Genomic DNA, 15,369 nt, shown 5'->3' on the forward strand with positions numbered 1-15,369 from the left:
AAAAAAAATCACAGGACACGACGAGAAAAATGGAAAATAAGGAGTAGAAACGTCGCGTCAACCAAGGCGAGGGACATGAGCTCATGCAACCTGACTCCCCCTGCGACTAGAACTTGTCTTCGATGGGGCCTTCGAGCCAGCCTTGGAACCACCACCCGCAATGCTCCCGCTGGCCTTCACAGTCCGCTTCGAGGCGTGACTTGATACTTGGCTGACACTATCGCTTGGTCTGACAGGTTCGTCAAATTTACTCGAACGTTTGGATGCGTGCGACTTATGGGATTGGTGAGAGCGATGCGAATGCGAGGAGCGTCTGGACGATTCACCAGCCTGACTGATCGAATCATCGGGCGTGACGTGGGTTTCAACATCCACGTCATCGTAGCGAGCTGCAGATTTGGCGGCGCTGCGGTAAGACGCGTACGAGGCGGTTGAGCCCTCTGGTAGAGGTACTTGGCGCGCCGTACGTGTTGACGAGGCTGTGCTTCCAGTATGCGACTTAATGACGGAGTGATGGGAGCTTTGGTGATAGGATCTGGACGGTTTGATCGTAGAGGTAGAGTAGATACTGTTCTTCTCCGAAATGCGTGATTTCTCGCGAAACGAGCTGATCAGAGTGCTGACGTCCGCAGGATATTGCTGGGAGTCGAGGGCGGGAGGATACTCGATTGCTCTGATGGGGGCTTCGCTTTGACTATAGATGCTCCCATCCGATGCTCGACGGCCTCCTTCGTCGTAATACAGGCTTCCTTTGGGACCTCTAGTACCAAATTCGGTTCCGTCATAGACAGTGCTTGCCCACGGGTTTTTAGATGTCACGCTTCGAGTCAACGGAGGTCGTGAGTCTGCTTGCGAGTAGATGCTTCGGGCTGGAGGTGCCTCAATGGCACGGTATCCCTGGTAGTCCTGGAATTGCGAGGAGGGTGGAGATGACTCTTGCGAAGTGAGTTGGCGGAACTCCAAAGGGCTGAATTGTGGCTGTGGCGGATTAGGGATTGTGGCTTGATTCGGCTCCGAATCGCTCTTAGACATGGCGTAGGCGATCGCTGCACCGGCGGCGGCCCCGATGAGCGTACCAACAATTGTCTTAGCAGCCTTGCCGTCATCAGTGTTTTGTGTTGTGTGAGTGTGAACAATGTAAGGCTGCGGGGGTGCTTGTTGAATTTCACGGGACGAGACAACCGATGCACTGCGTTCTGAAGGAGCTGCTCGGTCGACAGTGGTGATCGCCCTGGATGTATGAGATTTGGCGGCGGACTTGATAGTGCTGGCCTTTGACACGACGGAACCATTCTCAATGAGCGCAAGAGCGGGTTTGCTAGCAACTGATTTGGCTACAGTGCTGCTGCCGCTGCTGCTTTTTGTGTCCGAGTCGGGTCGGTATACGGCCTCAATGCTATTCCCATCCATGTCCATCACAGCAGCACTAAAATAGCCCGACTGAGCGTCGCGGGTCTTGGGCTCTCCATGGAGTTTCCCACCAGCCTTCAGAGCATGGATGAAGAATGAATTTACAGCGTCTTTTGAAGGCGCCGGAAATGCGATATGAGCGGCACCAGCGGGAAACCTAGCGCCTTGTTAGGTACATCATTCCAGAGAGCGGAGAAGTTGTCCTTATAATGTTCGCACTTACCCCGGCTTCTGCTCCGTGATCCAAAAATCCGCGGGCTCATTGGAATTTTGCCCGAAGCCGATATAGTCATCATGGCGACCAATGAATTTATAACCCAAGGGCTGTAAGCAAGAAAGGAAGAAAGATGTGGAAGTAGGAAGGTGGGAAACAGTCAATGTCAAATGAGAGAGTGGCATGTCGAATCAATGGGGCTTCTCGCTGAGCCAACAACACAGCGAGGATCTGGCGTGAGAAAAGCGCAAGTTATGTAGGTAGTAAGGATACTTTATAGACGAGTTTGCTGGAGGATAGAGATGAAAGTAGGAGACGGCCGAGAAGTATGACAGATGTGTGGTCCGAGCGCTTGATGATGGAGTAAATGAAGACGATTTCGAGAAACAGGAGGGAGGGGCCTCATAAGTAGAATGATGATAAAGCTCCTTACCCTTTAGAGTTATTCCCAAAGCGCGTCCTCGCCGTCCAACCAGAAGCTGCCAGGGCGGTACTCTCTTAACCGTACTCGTAAGAGAGGGCAAAGCCTTGAGATTGCAGGTAGGAGTGCATGGTCTCGACAGGAACTCGGCCATACAAGCGGTCACCGGAAAAGACAAGCTCCTATCGGAAAGCATGAAACCCAGACAGACCCACGGTGTCCCTACGTATCGGTGAAGCTAGCCACGAGGGGTCGAACAGCATTGGAATCACAGCCAGGTCATCGTGGAGAAGCCTGACGGGCGTCCTGTAGGTGGCCCTGTCGATTAGGAAATGGGTGGATACCACGCAAGACCAAAGCCAAGCAACATCATAAAGTCAAGTTGGTGAGGCGAGCGATCAGGACCAAGGTGGAAGACACAGATTGGCTGGCGGCGTCAGCCTGACGGGGGAGATTGCACAGACTTGAAGCGTGACATTGAACTGCAGCTAGTTCATCCGTCGTCTGATGAGCAGGAGTAACCTTGTTGTCACTCATCAGGACGATGGAGCAACAAGTGTTGGATACCGCCAGCAACCTATCGTTTGACTGGGCGAAAGGCGGACAGGCTAGTCTGACTGGACACACGGCCGCCAATCACGATGGAACAACAAATGCGAGAGAAACGGTCGAAGAACACGAGTCTGGCGAACCACTTCTTGGATAGGGCCCCTCCTGTCGTCTGCGTCCGCGTCTCTGAAGAGTGATGATAGCCTGTTTCGTTCCTGATTTGGGCACTGTTGCTGCTAGTCGCGCGCCGGTGTCTGACCGCTCGGTTATGCCCACACCTTGATCGCTACTTGACGAGCTGATTAGCCCTTCAGGCATTACTGAAGAAGACATTGCCACTTTGCCCGTCGCTGAGACTGCAAGACGCTATTTTTGGGTCGTTTGCTCTATGTAGCTTGTAAGCCGAAGCGTGGTGGCTGCTGCTTGTAGCCGCGGTCATCGGTCGGGATCAGCATCGATGCCATGGGCCCATGCAGGATAACCTTCGTACGGATCCTCCGACGAAATCAAGTTGGCAGCGGAGGAACGGACCCTTTCGGCGCCCCAAATGAAGCGGGAGATCCACAAACCCATGGAGCAGAAGATGTCTGCTTGCCACGTCGTGGTCAGCAAGAAACGCCGTCCTCGGCTATTGGAGGTACCTAAGCCAGTCCGTACTTAAGGCTTGAACTCGAGGCTGAAGAGCACGATGCCTGGGCATATATCGGCTTCCGAGTGAGTCATACCGAGTCAAGACAACGAAACTTGGGAAAAGAGAAGGAGATGGTTAAGAAGTGGAAGAAGTTGGGGAGGTGAACGGGATGACCGCCGGGATGGAGTGCCTGACTTCAACCTCAGGCATCATCCGTACGGATGGAGGTGTTTTACGGTACAATTCAACAACTCTCACTTCTGATTTAGACTTTTGTATCATTCCTTATCTTTATCTAACTAGGCTGTCGCAAAACCTAAGGCTTGTATAATGGTACCCAACTGCTGCGATATATCTCTCGGTCTTTGACGGTAATCGATTAGAGAGATCTGTTCGGAGTCGAGCAATAATCGTTTCTGCAGGATAAAGCACAATGTGGGCATGGCGTGGCCAAAGATGACCAAGAGGTCCTACGGCTCGGACTCCCATGACTTCCATGGGCCTTCCAATTTCTTATCGAGCTGAAGACTGCGGCCCAAAAGAGTACGTACACCAGGAGACAATTCCTGCGCTGCACTCCTCGGTCCGCTGGTGTCATTCAATGAGAAGCCCTCGCTGCACTAGCCTGCCGATGATAGTAAGGCGGAAAAAAAATTGGACATGGCCAAACTGAAAGCTCGCGAGGATTCGACAAATGCAGAAGGAGGGTAAATGGCCAGAGAGGTTATATATCCAACGCTCATCATTTGCCATGGCCCCGCAAGGTAAGGTAATATGGCCGTAAGGAAACTCGTGACGTCGTCAACTTTTGTAACGATTCCATTGGAGGTAAAATGAAGCCGCCAAACGTATTCAAAGAATATCCCATACTTCCTCCGCGGCATGACAGAACTTGCTGCATGCAACACTGGCACTCAGACTGTAGTTGCTGATGCTAATCGCATCATCCTTGAATGAATCGGCAAAGTCATCCTGACCCTTGGCCATCGCTCCAACAAAGATGCAGATGCTTTCCTTGGGTCCCAGTGATTCAATATAGTCCTTGACTCTCACAACCGGGGCCTCGTAACTGAGAGTCACCTTGCGGCAATTGGGAGGTAAATGATCGGTGATGGGATTCTTAATAACTTTGAGCAGCTTCTCTTGTGAGTTGGTGGAACGGATAGAGAGACGATGTAGGAGCTGAACCATGAGACCGGCGAAACGCTTGAATGTTCGGGGTATGCGGACCGATGGGTTGACTTCAATTAAAACGCCTTTGGCGGTGTGAATGTAGATCTGCAGCTTGCCAGCTTTATTGACGGGAGAATCAAGGAGGGTGAGAAGACACTGGTGCAGGACAATGGCGGTTAGAGATAAACATTCTGGAAAGACCCCGCTCAGATGGAAAGGGTGATCTAACCTGATGGGCGATGTCAGGACGAGCTTCACTGATATCCCGATTCATTTTGCGCATAACGCCAATGTGCTCATCGCTATTAAGTAGAGAGTACTTCTCATCCCGAGCCGAGCCATTGCGTCCGCCATGAGAAGCCCTAAAGGTCTCCAAGCTAGCATGGGAAAGCACCACGATCAAACGTTGCGTCTCCTTGTCACTGGGAGGAATAGGAACGTGTTGCTCAGCGACAAGTTGAGGCAATTCGGGGGGAGGGCAAGACTGCGTCCCTAATTGTTCCGGTAGGTCAGCAATCATGGCGGGCTAAGAAGATGGAAGAGGGGTTGCCGAGTAGCGGGGAAAGGACGGCGCTGTTGCTGGGAGGGTGGTAAAGAAAGGTGCATAAATGAAGCTTGGGCTTGTGACGGAGCCTTCCTTAGGAGCTCGACACCGGGTCGCTCCAGCTGAGGGATAAGAAGGTGAAAGAGAAAGATGTAGGGAAGGAGGAGGAAGAGGAGGAGGATGAGAGGGAGGCTGAAGAAGCAACAAGAGGCGGCAGGAATAATGGGAGGGGAAACTTTGACAGTGAAGAGCTTCGACAAGAAGATTCTCATTGGGCAATGGGTCACATACTCGCGCGCTTCCTCTTTCCTGCGACCTGGAGCGATTCCGACATTGTGAGCGATCGGGCTTTTGGAGAAGATGGGATTCGGTCAGAGGCAGCAATCTAATATGCTGAGCAGCGAGAAGAGGAGAAAAAAATAGGCCGAAGCTGAAGCTTAGACGGGTCGGAGGTTGAAGAATTGCGCCGCCCGAAAAACTGGGGAATCGGCGGTTGGCGAGTTTATAAGACACAGGCCTGGCAGTAGTAGTAGTAGTTTCGAGTCGCACCGCAGAGATTTAGGAGGAACTAGAGGCGTGAAGCACAGCGTCTGGAGCGCGAAAGGAAATTGGATGATTATGGAGGGAACCTGACGGAGAGACAGACAGAAAGGCGGGCTGAAGGGTTTTTTTCCTTGGGTCCCGCCAATCCTGGACTCTCAGAGTCGGCCTTCCTATAACATCTCCCTCGACCGTTGTCGGACCAGAGGCACCCTCCTTCTTGACATTCCTACTCAGGTCCTCCGGTCGTGAACGATTTTCCGCCTGTCAAAGTTGTCTCACATAACGCCAAATTTAGTGGTTACCCGGAGAGCGACCCTAGCTTTCTTCGCCTTTTATTGGCGCTGTCATTTATCACCGAATCAACCCCCGAGACTCGACGATCTTTGAGCCGGCTTGCTTCTGGTTCATCCTTCTGGCTTCTGGCTGGTCCTTTATAAATGTCCGACCAGCTATGCGGACTTGGTAGATGTCCTATTGATCTTGTTGCGATGGGTGACTAGGGCCACTAGGGCACTTCTCATCCATATCGACTTCCACTCTTTCCATATTACGACTCTTCATAGTTCTTATTTCCCAAATGGTGCCTGTAGCGAAATAAATGCTATATTATTACGGGGTTGTGCTTCTAGAGAGTGCCGCCGCTCAGAGTGACCTAGTTACAAATCAAGTTGGACTTAACCTGGCTTCTGATGGCATCTTAGTCTTACTCAGACCTGTGATCGAAGAGCTCGGTTGCCGATAGGAGTACCTACTGCTGCTCGGCCCCGTCAGACGGACTCTTGTGTCTTCTCGATCCTCGAGAGGACGAATGGTTCATCCTCCTGCGGTAACATGCGGCCCCCAACTCCGCATACCAAGAGCTGACAGTGGCATCTTACATTTGTGGATCTTCTGCTCCGATGACTCAATGTGCCACCTCAAATGGTGCCGTATCCAAATGCCCCAGCCATTGCGGACTTGTGAGCCCTGCACCTGTCACACCGGGTGGCGCTTAAGCTTGATTCTGATCGTTAGCATCGACGTCTCGTTAATTTTCCACCGACAGACTGTGAAGCAGATTATGCACTCGATATTGACTAACGGTTGTATATCGCGAGCATATCGTGGTGTTCAAAGCGCGATGTTACTTGGCACCTGATTGCAGATTAAATACTCCATAAAGCTGTAAAGTGAAAGTACCAAGGCCGAGGAGTTTTAGGAACAATCAGTAGCATGTTGAGGTCACGGTTGGAGCCGCAGTCTCGATGATCTGGCATGAACCTGCGAGGATAACTTCCTCATGTTGCCATAACAGCACAAAGGTCGCGCAGAATACACGTCCAGATTGATCTTGCCTTGAGCTCGATCCTTTGCCCGGCAACACCAACGAGTGAATGTATATGGATTGGCGATGAATCGGCGATAGAGTCGGATCCATGAAATCCGCAAAAGCAAGAATGAACAGAGAGGAGATAGGAACCTCTCATCCTGACAAACGGTGAGGAATGCCTGTTGTGGGGTGGGAGATCTTGCATGCAGCTGGGGAATTCTCGCGACGAGCACAAAGGATTTCCACGATGGCTTGTCTTGTCTTTCTTGTCACTTATGCCACAGGAATGAAGCTTTCAACTCTGCCATTTCGAACCCTGGGGGAGGCCCAGATTGATGTGAAATGTCAGGGCTAGCAGGAATACGACCTGTCCGGTGCATTTTGAAGAGTCTCCCAAGGTGTGAATTGATAGAGATAACCAGACGCAGGCTGAGATAGTCCTTGCTTCAGGTGTGAGCTGGACAGTGTAGATCAGGAAGATGGTGACAATGGCAGCAAAAGGGAGAGCCTCGTAGTCGTGACTGGTAAGGCATCATCCGAGGGCAGGGTTCCGCAAGGGCTGGGCCAACCAAGGCAGACGAATAAATAATAATAATACACCAAGGCTCCAAGGCTTTGGAAGAACAGCCAGCACAGGGAGGGAGGCCATCCAGTCATACCAGGGCGTTGGAGCGACATACTTTATGCAGGTTGGAGCGAGGGCGATGGTTGGTTGCTCATGATTTCAGGAGGCGAAGTCGGCAAGTTCTTGGGCTGTTGCTGTTGGTCCAGTCGCCAGAGCTGCAATCAAACGAGTTCCACAGGAGCAGATACAGCAGCCCGATATAACTGTCTTCATTCTCTTCATTCATTCACTCATTCAACTCGACCTCACTGCTGTTTTCCATCAATATAGCTCAATCCGGCTAGTCCTCACGCGTTCCGTGACCGTTACCCGCCGTCGATCGCTCCAGTAGTCGCCGCCGAAGCCTTCCGTCCGTGGAAAATAATCATCAACAGGCGTCATCAGCGCATAACATCACTCTCTCCCCCCATCCTACATCTTCCTTCCCCCCTGCGACCTGGGTATCCATGACTGCCCTCTCCAGATTCTCATGATTTGATCCCGTCGCGCCCAGCTACCACAAACAGGGAGATGCCGTGGACTGTAACAAATTCATTCAAGCGGTACGCTCTCTGTCTATCACCCCTCGCCCTTTCGCGTCATCCTTCTAATCACTCTTTCCAACAGAGGTCTCATGATGAAAACATACGGCCGACCCTCATGGCGCGTCTACGATGAGGACCAGCGTCCAGCAGCTAAGAAACGACGCGTTCAATCCGATAGCGAGTCCGACGCGGCTGAGAAGAGCCTTGAATATGCTATCCGCGAGTCTACCGCCAATATGCGGTCGAGTCCGTCGCGCCGGAACTCTATTGCTCTATCGGACGGGTCTCAGGACACTGACCTTTCGACACCCCCTTCCTCCCCACCACCACGCTTGTCCCCCCCGCCGCAGAACACCCGCAAACCGACGTTTTCCTTCCTCAAACGCAAGCATTCGGCGACCAAGGATGGTGCCAATGGTTCGCCCCTGTCTGAAGTGAACTCGAACAGCGTGCGCGCGTCTCTCGATCCACCGAAGAAGAAAACAGCGGCATCCTCTACCCAGCAGCCAGCGCTGAAGCAGATGCAGCTCGATCTGGGCCATGAGGTGCGGAAAACCTGTGGAACCTGCGGCATGGAGTACGTGCCATCTAACGCTGAGGATGCATCACTACATAAAAAATATCATGACATGAATTCGACAGGTGTAGACCTAGGCAAGGCGTTTATGCGGGCAAATGCGTCGCGTTGGGTCTACGAGGCGACTCGGTTTGACGAGGGCTACGTGGTGATTATTGATCGCAAGGCGTCTCCGACCGCGCGAAACCAGGCAAAGAAGGTCCTGGAGGTCATTTGCAAGGAGTTGTCTTCGCCCGTGATTGAAGATGATATCCTTTGGAGCCAGATCGAGCCACCAAAACACCTGCGCAAGAATGGAGACTCGGAGAAGCTGGAGAGGTATAAAGTTTTTCTGCACATGAAGGACAGTCGGTGCGTCGGAGCCTGTCTGACTGAGCGTATCTGGCACTCGCATCCAGTGGATAAGGGGACTGCCCAGTTAGACGGCACTGATTCGGCCGTGACCGTCCGCGACGAGAATCACCCGGCCATTGTGGGGATCTCGCGCATTTGGACATCGGGCTCTTCGCGACGCAAAGGCATTGCAATGGATCTGTTAGATTGCGTCGTCAGCAATTTCTTCTATGGTATGGAGATCCCGAAGGAACAGGTGGCTTTTAGTCAACCTACCAACAGTGGGAGGAGCCTCGCTCAAGCATTCTTTGGGCCCGAGAACGAGTGGCACGTCTACAAGGAGAGTTGATGTTGTGCATAAGATCATTACATGGCTTTACGAGCATGGTGCGCGATGCTGAGGAGTGGAACCGTCAGGTTGATTCTGTCTCTCTTTTTGCGCTCGCCCTTGTTTTTTCCTTTGTCTTTCTTACTACATACACGGCGAGCTGATACCCTTTTATTTCGGGCATTGGGCCATGAAGGAGGCATACTTTGACGAGCATTTACCCTGTGGTCTTTGAATTTGCTGGTGTTTTTGGATGGGAGGATCTTGGGGGACTTTATTTTGATTATTCTTCGCTGTACTATATACCTGCCCCCTATTCTATCCTTCGAGGACTGTTTCCTTCAGCGCACAGACTGCAAAGCGCCAGAATGAGAAACAGAAGAAGCATATTCTGAGAACCGTCGAGAGTTGAGAGAGTGCTTGTAGTACCAGTAGGTAACAGCCTAATACCCCAGCTACTCAATTTCAGGGCTGGCGGGCGCCTAGGTACCTAGCGGTCGGCCGTTGCTCTTTCCGGAAGCCGTGCGGAAGGTCAGCACCAAGCAACTCAACAGCGGCGTCTTTTGTTGACTCTCGCCAGTCTTCCCCTCTTCCCTTTTCTACCACTTCCGCCAGTTCCGCCCTTCCCTCTGCTCTCATGATCCGTGCTGCTACACCTCTCTGCGATGTCTGGATTGAATCCTTTCCGCCCTAAAACCTCTGAAGGTGAGGAGCGCTTCCCGCCGCTTCCCGAGTCGGCCGCCCCAGCCTGAGGGCCATAGTGAGATAGACTGACGCTTTTGGATTCTACAGCTCATCAACACGGGCCTCAATCCTCTTCGTCCAAATCGAATAATACGTCCTCTTCAAATCCAGAATTTACGCGGTCTTTAGCTACCATTGCGGTTGCAGAAAACCAGCTGCATGTCCGCTTACCGAGCGCCAGTGCCAGCAGAACCCCGCCCTCGAAGACGATTGCGCCAAACCTTAAGGCTTCCTCGTCTCTAGATCAACAATCTACTTCGGATCCCTTCATTCATGACTCTGACGCGAGCGATGATGAATTGGAGCATCCCGAACCCCGACCTGAAGCGCGGGCTGTAGCTTCTTCTGATCGCCTCTCTCTATCACCTGCTCCTTCCAGTCAACTATTTACCGCAAGTCACTCCGATGGAGGCCGAAATACGGATATTCTCTCGCACTTGGAACAACCTGGAAAGCTATCGGAAGCGAGGGAGATTGCCAGTCCATTAGCGTCGGACCAGTCATCTTCGCCCGAAGAAACAGAGAGTGATGACGGTACTTATGGGCATCAGCCGTACGCAAGCGCGGCAGAGACAGAACGGCCAATCTCGTTGGGACCAGGTATAGATCCCAGAGCTTTGGTCATGCGCTCAGGAAACAGAGACAGAGTCCCACCCCCTCCCCCTAAGAGCCACCATGGAAGGCTGATCAGCCCCGACTCGAATATAACATCGACTGGGTCGCAGATGATAACAAGCAGAACTGCGAATCTAGCCTCATTGCACGGATCTTCTCCCCATTCATCGTTACCGCCCATTGTGTCGCAAAGGATCTCAGATTATACCAGCGCATCCACAGACCGGCCTGCATTGTCAACCGATGCCCTTCGCCGCAGTCAATCTCAACACAAGCGACCTCCTACACCACCATTGAGTCGCCGACACAGTCAAATGAGACGTTCTAAGTCTACGCTTTCGAAACCAAGTTCTTTTCAGCTGTCTCCACAACAATTCATAACTGAGGCTGCCACATCGACACCTTCAAGCGCTGCTTCTCAGTCACTAACCCCCTTGGTCTGGGAAAAGGGAGCCAAAAATGATTCAACCCTACTCGATGAGAAAAGGTCACTTTCCACATCACGAACAGAGAACACTATACCAACATCTCCAGAACGCACGGAAACACCTGATTCAGAAATCCATTCGAATCCTCGTGTAAACCCAAAGCAAGGATCATTAACAAATCATCTACCGCCGCCTCCACCTCCTCGTCGAACCCGCGGAAGGAACCAAGGTAGCGATATCAATCGTATTGCCGAACTTCACCCAGAACAACGTGCAGATGGACCAGAGAACTATGTTCCACGACCGTCGAATGCCAAGGATATCCTTGCGGACCTGTCGCGCTTACAGAAAGAGGTAGACGATCTCCGAGGGCAATACGAGAATCAAAAGGCTCAGTAGTCTGCAAGGCTAGGCCTCATCCACAGAGTGAACACAACGAGGCCTGTAGGTTGGTAATCGCCAAGATATATGTGCAGTCATATGTAAACCTGAAAATTAAGGGATCCAGACTACGCGGGTTTCCTTTTCAAGTTGACGATCTAGTAGCATGTTTGGCCTAGTCTGCAGCTGATACATGACAACCTGATTTTGATCCGCCAGACTGAGAGAAGTGCCATAGGTTCATAGCTCTGCACTTGGCCGTCTGGCACGTCTCTTCTGCGCGACAACAATGGTGAGTTAAAAAGTCAACTTGGCCCAAAATTACCTAGTCTTGGACTCACTTCCCTCAAAGTGAGCGGGCAAACGTCAAGGCCACTCTGACTGGCCATCAAATATGACAATCATCTCAAGCTGGAGAGCCCACCTTCCGTTGTGCCTACACGAACCGCGTTTCTCGAGTTGTCATTGAATTGCGCTAGCTGCGATACAACTACGGAGTAAAGCACAGCGATTCTGAATTGCAATTACGACTGTTTGGTCTAGCAAACATCTGAATATGACCATTCCGAGGATCAGCCAAGTTCTTTTTTTATACTTCCCGAATCGGCTTTTCTTGCATTATACTATGGCACCACACCCGTATCCTACACAGTACATATCACGATCGTAGTCTCGCAATCGCTTTATTCTTACATATGATTTCTCGATCATGAGCCGTGGCAATTTTGTACCAAGTGACACGGATTTTTGGGCTTCTGACCGCACCGCGGAGAGCTACCGATGTAGAAGCTCGTTAGGCTCCCCTACCGGAAATGCTTCCCGTGAACCTCTCACTTAAGTGTGCTCTACCGGGCTGCTTCCATGTATCCCACAATTGACGCATATGGGTGTCAAATGTATCGTTGCGAAGGTTACTTGAATCCGGCTGGTTATCCTTTCTAGGGTATAGCATAAAGCATTTACGATTCACAGCGTCTATGAGTGCACACTGGAAACTCAAGAGAGGAGTAGCGTGCTATATTATCATATATTGAGCAGCATTTTAGGTGGTAATTGAAACTGGTCTACCTGGTAATAGTACATGCCTAGACATACTAATGGGTTCGGTGCGATATAAGCCATCCCAGGAAAGCTACCTAGCCAGGAAGTTCAAGTCGTACATTGCTGTAAAGACCAGGACTGGATTTCGGGTCCTCCATTTCCGGAATATGTCCTTCAAGAGAAGAATATCCCGCCACCTCACTAAATGTGTATCGATGATGTGCTGCGTCTAGCCCTGGCGAACAGCCATAATTGCACCTGGTTGTCGCTGCATTGCCCGAACTCCTCCGTGTTGAACGGCGGTAAAGCGTGATAATAGAAGCGATAACAATAAAGCACCTGCGGCAACGCCCGCCCCAATTCCTGCCTTTGCTTCGGTTGAGAGCCCTGGAGCAAGCTTTGACTGTTGATTATGGATGTAGGATGATCAACTGGCGCCTTGGTAGTCTTGCTTTCGATTGAGGATGTAGACGGAGCACTGCTAGATGATCGCGTAATCTCAGTCGATGAGGTGGTCATGAAAAGAGAGGGGTCACTCTGCTCCCAGGCAACTGTTATAGGCTGCGCCCACATGGTAATTGGTCCCTTGATAGTGGTTGCCTCTATATCGGTGTTCCCTGCGCGAGCTGGCACGGTTGTTTCTGGACTAGCAGCTGGATAAGTGCCGACACAGCCAGCAAACATCATTGTATTGTCAAAACCAATTGGCGTGGTAAGGGTTGTGCGGTAAAAAAAATCTGTAACGCAGATCTCAGTCAGCGAATTTTAGGCGTGTTATCCCAGGAAACCCACGAGGGATAGCGTGTCGCAGTTGTCGTAGACCCGGCTAAGTTCAACACTGCAGAAGTGTAACCATCTGCACAGTAACCCGGGCTAAATATTTGTTTCCCTTTTGATCGCTTGAATTTTCAAATCCAGAAGGAAAGCAGTCTTCATTTACTGACAAGGCATTTTGGATCAGAAGTCTTCCCTTTACACTGTTGTAGTATGAGCCTTCGTAAGTCCAGCTGGTTGAGCAGTCAGCGGGAGGTGTAATTATATTCGTCATAGACTCCGTGAGAAGAGCCATCTTGCAGCCCCGGTACTGATTGCAAGGCACTCTCTTCCGGGCGTTGGTCGAGAAATCGGAGACAGGGTACACGGGTCGAAGAGGCGTGGGAAGAGCCAGTCACTTTTGGGGTAAAGAGAGCTAACATCGGTAAGATGCTAAGTCATAACGTTTGGCTACCGTAAGTGTTTCCTGTAGTTTCTGGCGGTTATAAATTGGCTTCTCATGCTGGAAGGATGTGCGTAGTGCCAATAATGGCCATGTATTCCCGGCTTCCTGGATCTGGGATCGTTGCAGGAATCATGAGGGAAGCGATAGCCGCTGGAATGCGATAGTGTTCCTGATACCTGGACAAAGAAATTCAAAATACAGTGGAAGGCTCTGACTGGTGGCTCATTTGGTCTCCTTGAAGAAGAGAGATCGTTTGGCCCTGAGGCCCCAGACTCCCAGCCGCCGAAATCGTAGTGGAGTAGTTGCAGTCGCCATCTAACTGCATTTTTTTTCCCGAAATAATTTCTGATATGAGCTCTAGAAAAATCTCCAAGATCGCTAGGACAAGGAAGGTGAAAATTCAAGTTAACCCGGGATACCTATGAAGATGATGATTCAACGTTACAAGCACTGGACTGGATGCTTTCAAGCGGGTATCAGCATCAGAAGGATGGAGCAGGATGAGATTGACCATTATGCCATTTGTCCATCTTTTCTTCTTTAATTCGATCTCATTGCAAGTTCGTGCCGGTCAAATGCCTAGTGGACCATCTGGCCTTCAAGTCCTCTTTGTTGGTGTCATTGAGCTCAGTCTAGCACTGGGAGTCTAAAAGGGATAAGTTCTCGCACTGGTAATCCACTGGTCCTTAAGCAGGGTGATCTGATGACGGAGTGCGCTCAAGAGTCTTTTCAGCTCGTACGTATCCCTCTTGCCCCATGAGGATCATGGATGAGCTTGGGAAAACCGCAGAGTCTCCAGGTGCCAGGAAGCGCCAAACGGTGGAGATAAATACGCAGCATACGCCGATCATAGACAGAATAGGTGAATGCTCAGATCTCAGTGGGTTTTCCATAGCTGGACGGATTTCACCTTGCCCCTATTCTGAGGGCAGGGGCTTGGCTAAGCAGCAGGGAGGCTCACCTGACTGTGACCTACAGAAGTAAAATACCAACATACTAAGCAGAGAAGCATTCGACGAATACAAACAATCCTTGTCTACTCATCACCATGGAGCCGTCCGCGTGTGCTCACTGTTTATAGAGGAATCTAGCGTTGGGACCTATCAAATCTAGTTCTTCAAGAGAAAGCACCCGAGCTTTCAGCTTCCCACTTACGGACAGGCTGACCAGGAGCTTTATCGATGTGTTAGGCAAATTAGATAGTCCCCCTTGTCTATTTTCCAAGGATGGGTTTAGACTCTGGAGTCAAGGTAGGCCTCAATCGACAGCGTGACAGACGAAAGATAATCAGAACACGAACAAATCCTCTTCACTTCTCTCTTCTCTTCTCGATCTCCGCTAAGGTATCAGAGATTCGTCAATAAATGAAACTCAGTCATGGTAAAAAAGGCAATTGCAAACAGCTGCACGACGGATATCCCAAACAAAGGGACCTGCCTTCCATTTGTAATATAGAATCGAAAGTTGTAAATGAATACCGAAATTGCCATTTCACAAGGCCAGCTACCTTCGCAACTTAAGGTAGGTAGGTAGCTAAGTACTACAGGGTAGGTAGGTACCCGGCTAGGCTATGTAGCCAGTATAGTAGTAGTATGGTCAATCTTGGCGATCCCGGCGCTAGATTAAACCCTGGCTGGCCGCACTAGGTGGGTTGACAACTTGACACAGTCCTGTTCAGTGGTCCACGAAGGCACGAACACCGCTTTCCTTTGTAACGCGGGAGGCCTTAACGCCATTGCCGAGGTAGTCAGGTTTATCAC

General features: G+C 50.9%; 5 protein-coding genes across 5 annotated transcripts; 1 reads left to right on the forward strand and 4 right to left on the reverse strand.

Moving 5' to 3' along the window:
• Positions 1-81: 81 nt before the first annotated feature.
• Positions 82-1,809, reverse strand: BDV14DRAFT_195512 (VOC family protein; the record flags this gene model as incomplete). Its single annotated transcript, XM_073772239.1, has 2 exons — positions 82-1,567; positions 1,634-1,809. 2 exons carry the CDS (start codon positions 1,807-1,809, stop codon positions 82-84), a joined length of 1,662 nt encoding a protein of 553 aa, XP_073632937.1.
• A 2,091-nt stretch (positions 1,810-3,900) lies between these two features.
• On the reverse strand, positions 3,901-5,946 carry BDV14DRAFT_66477 (18S rRNA pseudouridine methyltransferase). Its single transcript, XM_073777252.1, has 3 exons — positions 5,234-5,946; positions 4,628-4,890; positions 3,901-4,554 (listed from the first exon to the last, which is right to left on the reverse strand). The coding sequence occupies exons 1-3, from the start codon at positions 5,274-5,276 to the stop codon at positions 4,078-4,080; spliced, it is 783 nt and encodes a 260-aa protein (XP_073632938.1). The 5' UTR covers positions 5,277-5,946; the 3' UTR covers positions 3,901-4,077.
• Positions 5,947-8,032: 2,086 nt separating this feature from the next.
• Positions 8,033-11,367, forward strand: BDV14DRAFT_186953 (uncharacterized protein; the record flags this gene model as incomplete). The annotated part of the gene is made up of 2 exons (XM_073770897.1): positions 8,033-9,197; positions 9,974-11,367. The coding sequence occupies 2 exons, from the start codon at positions 8,033-8,035 to the stop codon at positions 11,365-11,367; spliced, it is 2,559 nt and encodes an 852-aa protein (XP_073632939.1).
• A 684-nt stretch (positions 11,368-12,051) lies between these two features.
• On the reverse strand, positions 12,052-12,357 carry BDV14DRAFT_163932 (uncharacterized protein). Its single transcript, XM_073767113.1, has one exon. It carries the CDS (start codon positions 12,299-12,301, stop codon positions 12,143-12,145), a length of 159 nt encoding a protein of 52 aa, XP_073632940.1. The 5' UTR covers positions 12,302-12,357; the 3' UTR covers positions 12,052-12,142.
• Positions 12,358-13,192: 835 nt separating this feature from the next.
• BDV14DRAFT_163933 (uncharacterized protein) lies at positions 13,193-13,492 on the reverse strand. Its single transcript, XM_073767114.1, has one exon. The coding sequence runs from the start codon at positions 13,457-13,459 to the stop codon at positions 13,223-13,225; it is 237 nt and encodes a 78-aa protein (XP_073632941.1). The 5' UTR covers positions 13,460-13,492; the 3' UTR covers positions 13,193-13,222.
• Positions 13,493-15,369: the final 1,877 nt, after the last annotated feature.

This window comes from Aspergillus stella-maris, assembly GCF_047715825.1.
Source record: "Aspergillus stella-maris strain CBS 113639 unplaced genomic scaffold BDV14scaffold_3, whole genome shotgun sequence".
Taxonomy (NCBI): domain Eukaryota; kingdom Fungi; phylum Ascomycota; class Eurotiomycetes; order Eurotiales; family Aspergillaceae; genus Aspergillus; species Aspergillus stella-maris.

What these genes read in the sequence shown, in the direction of transcription:
- BDV14DRAFT_66477 (XM_073777252.1), bottom strand. Translation starts at nt 5,276, where the DNA reads ATGTCGGAATCGCTCCAGGTCGCAGGAAAGAGGAAGCGCGCGA. An exon ending in AGGAAAGAGGAAGCGCGCGA is followed by an intron (nt 4,891 to 5,233) that starts GTATGTGACCCA and finishes CGGAACAATTAG; the next exon opens with GGACGCAGTCTTGCCCTCCC. An exon ending in GTCCTGACATCGCCCATCAG is followed by an intron (nt 4,555 to 4,627) that starts GTTAGATCACCC and finishes GTCCTGCACCAG; the next exon opens with TGTCTTCTCACCCTCCTTGA.
- BDV14DRAFT_163932 (XM_073767113.1), bottom strand. Translation starts at nt 12,301, where the DNA reads ATGCTATACCCTAGAAAGGATAACCAGCCGGATTCAAGTAACCTTCGC.
- BDV14DRAFT_163933 (XM_073767114.1), bottom strand. Translation starts at nt 13,459, where the DNA reads ATGGCTCTTCTCACGGAGTCTATGACGAATATAATTACACCTCCCGCT.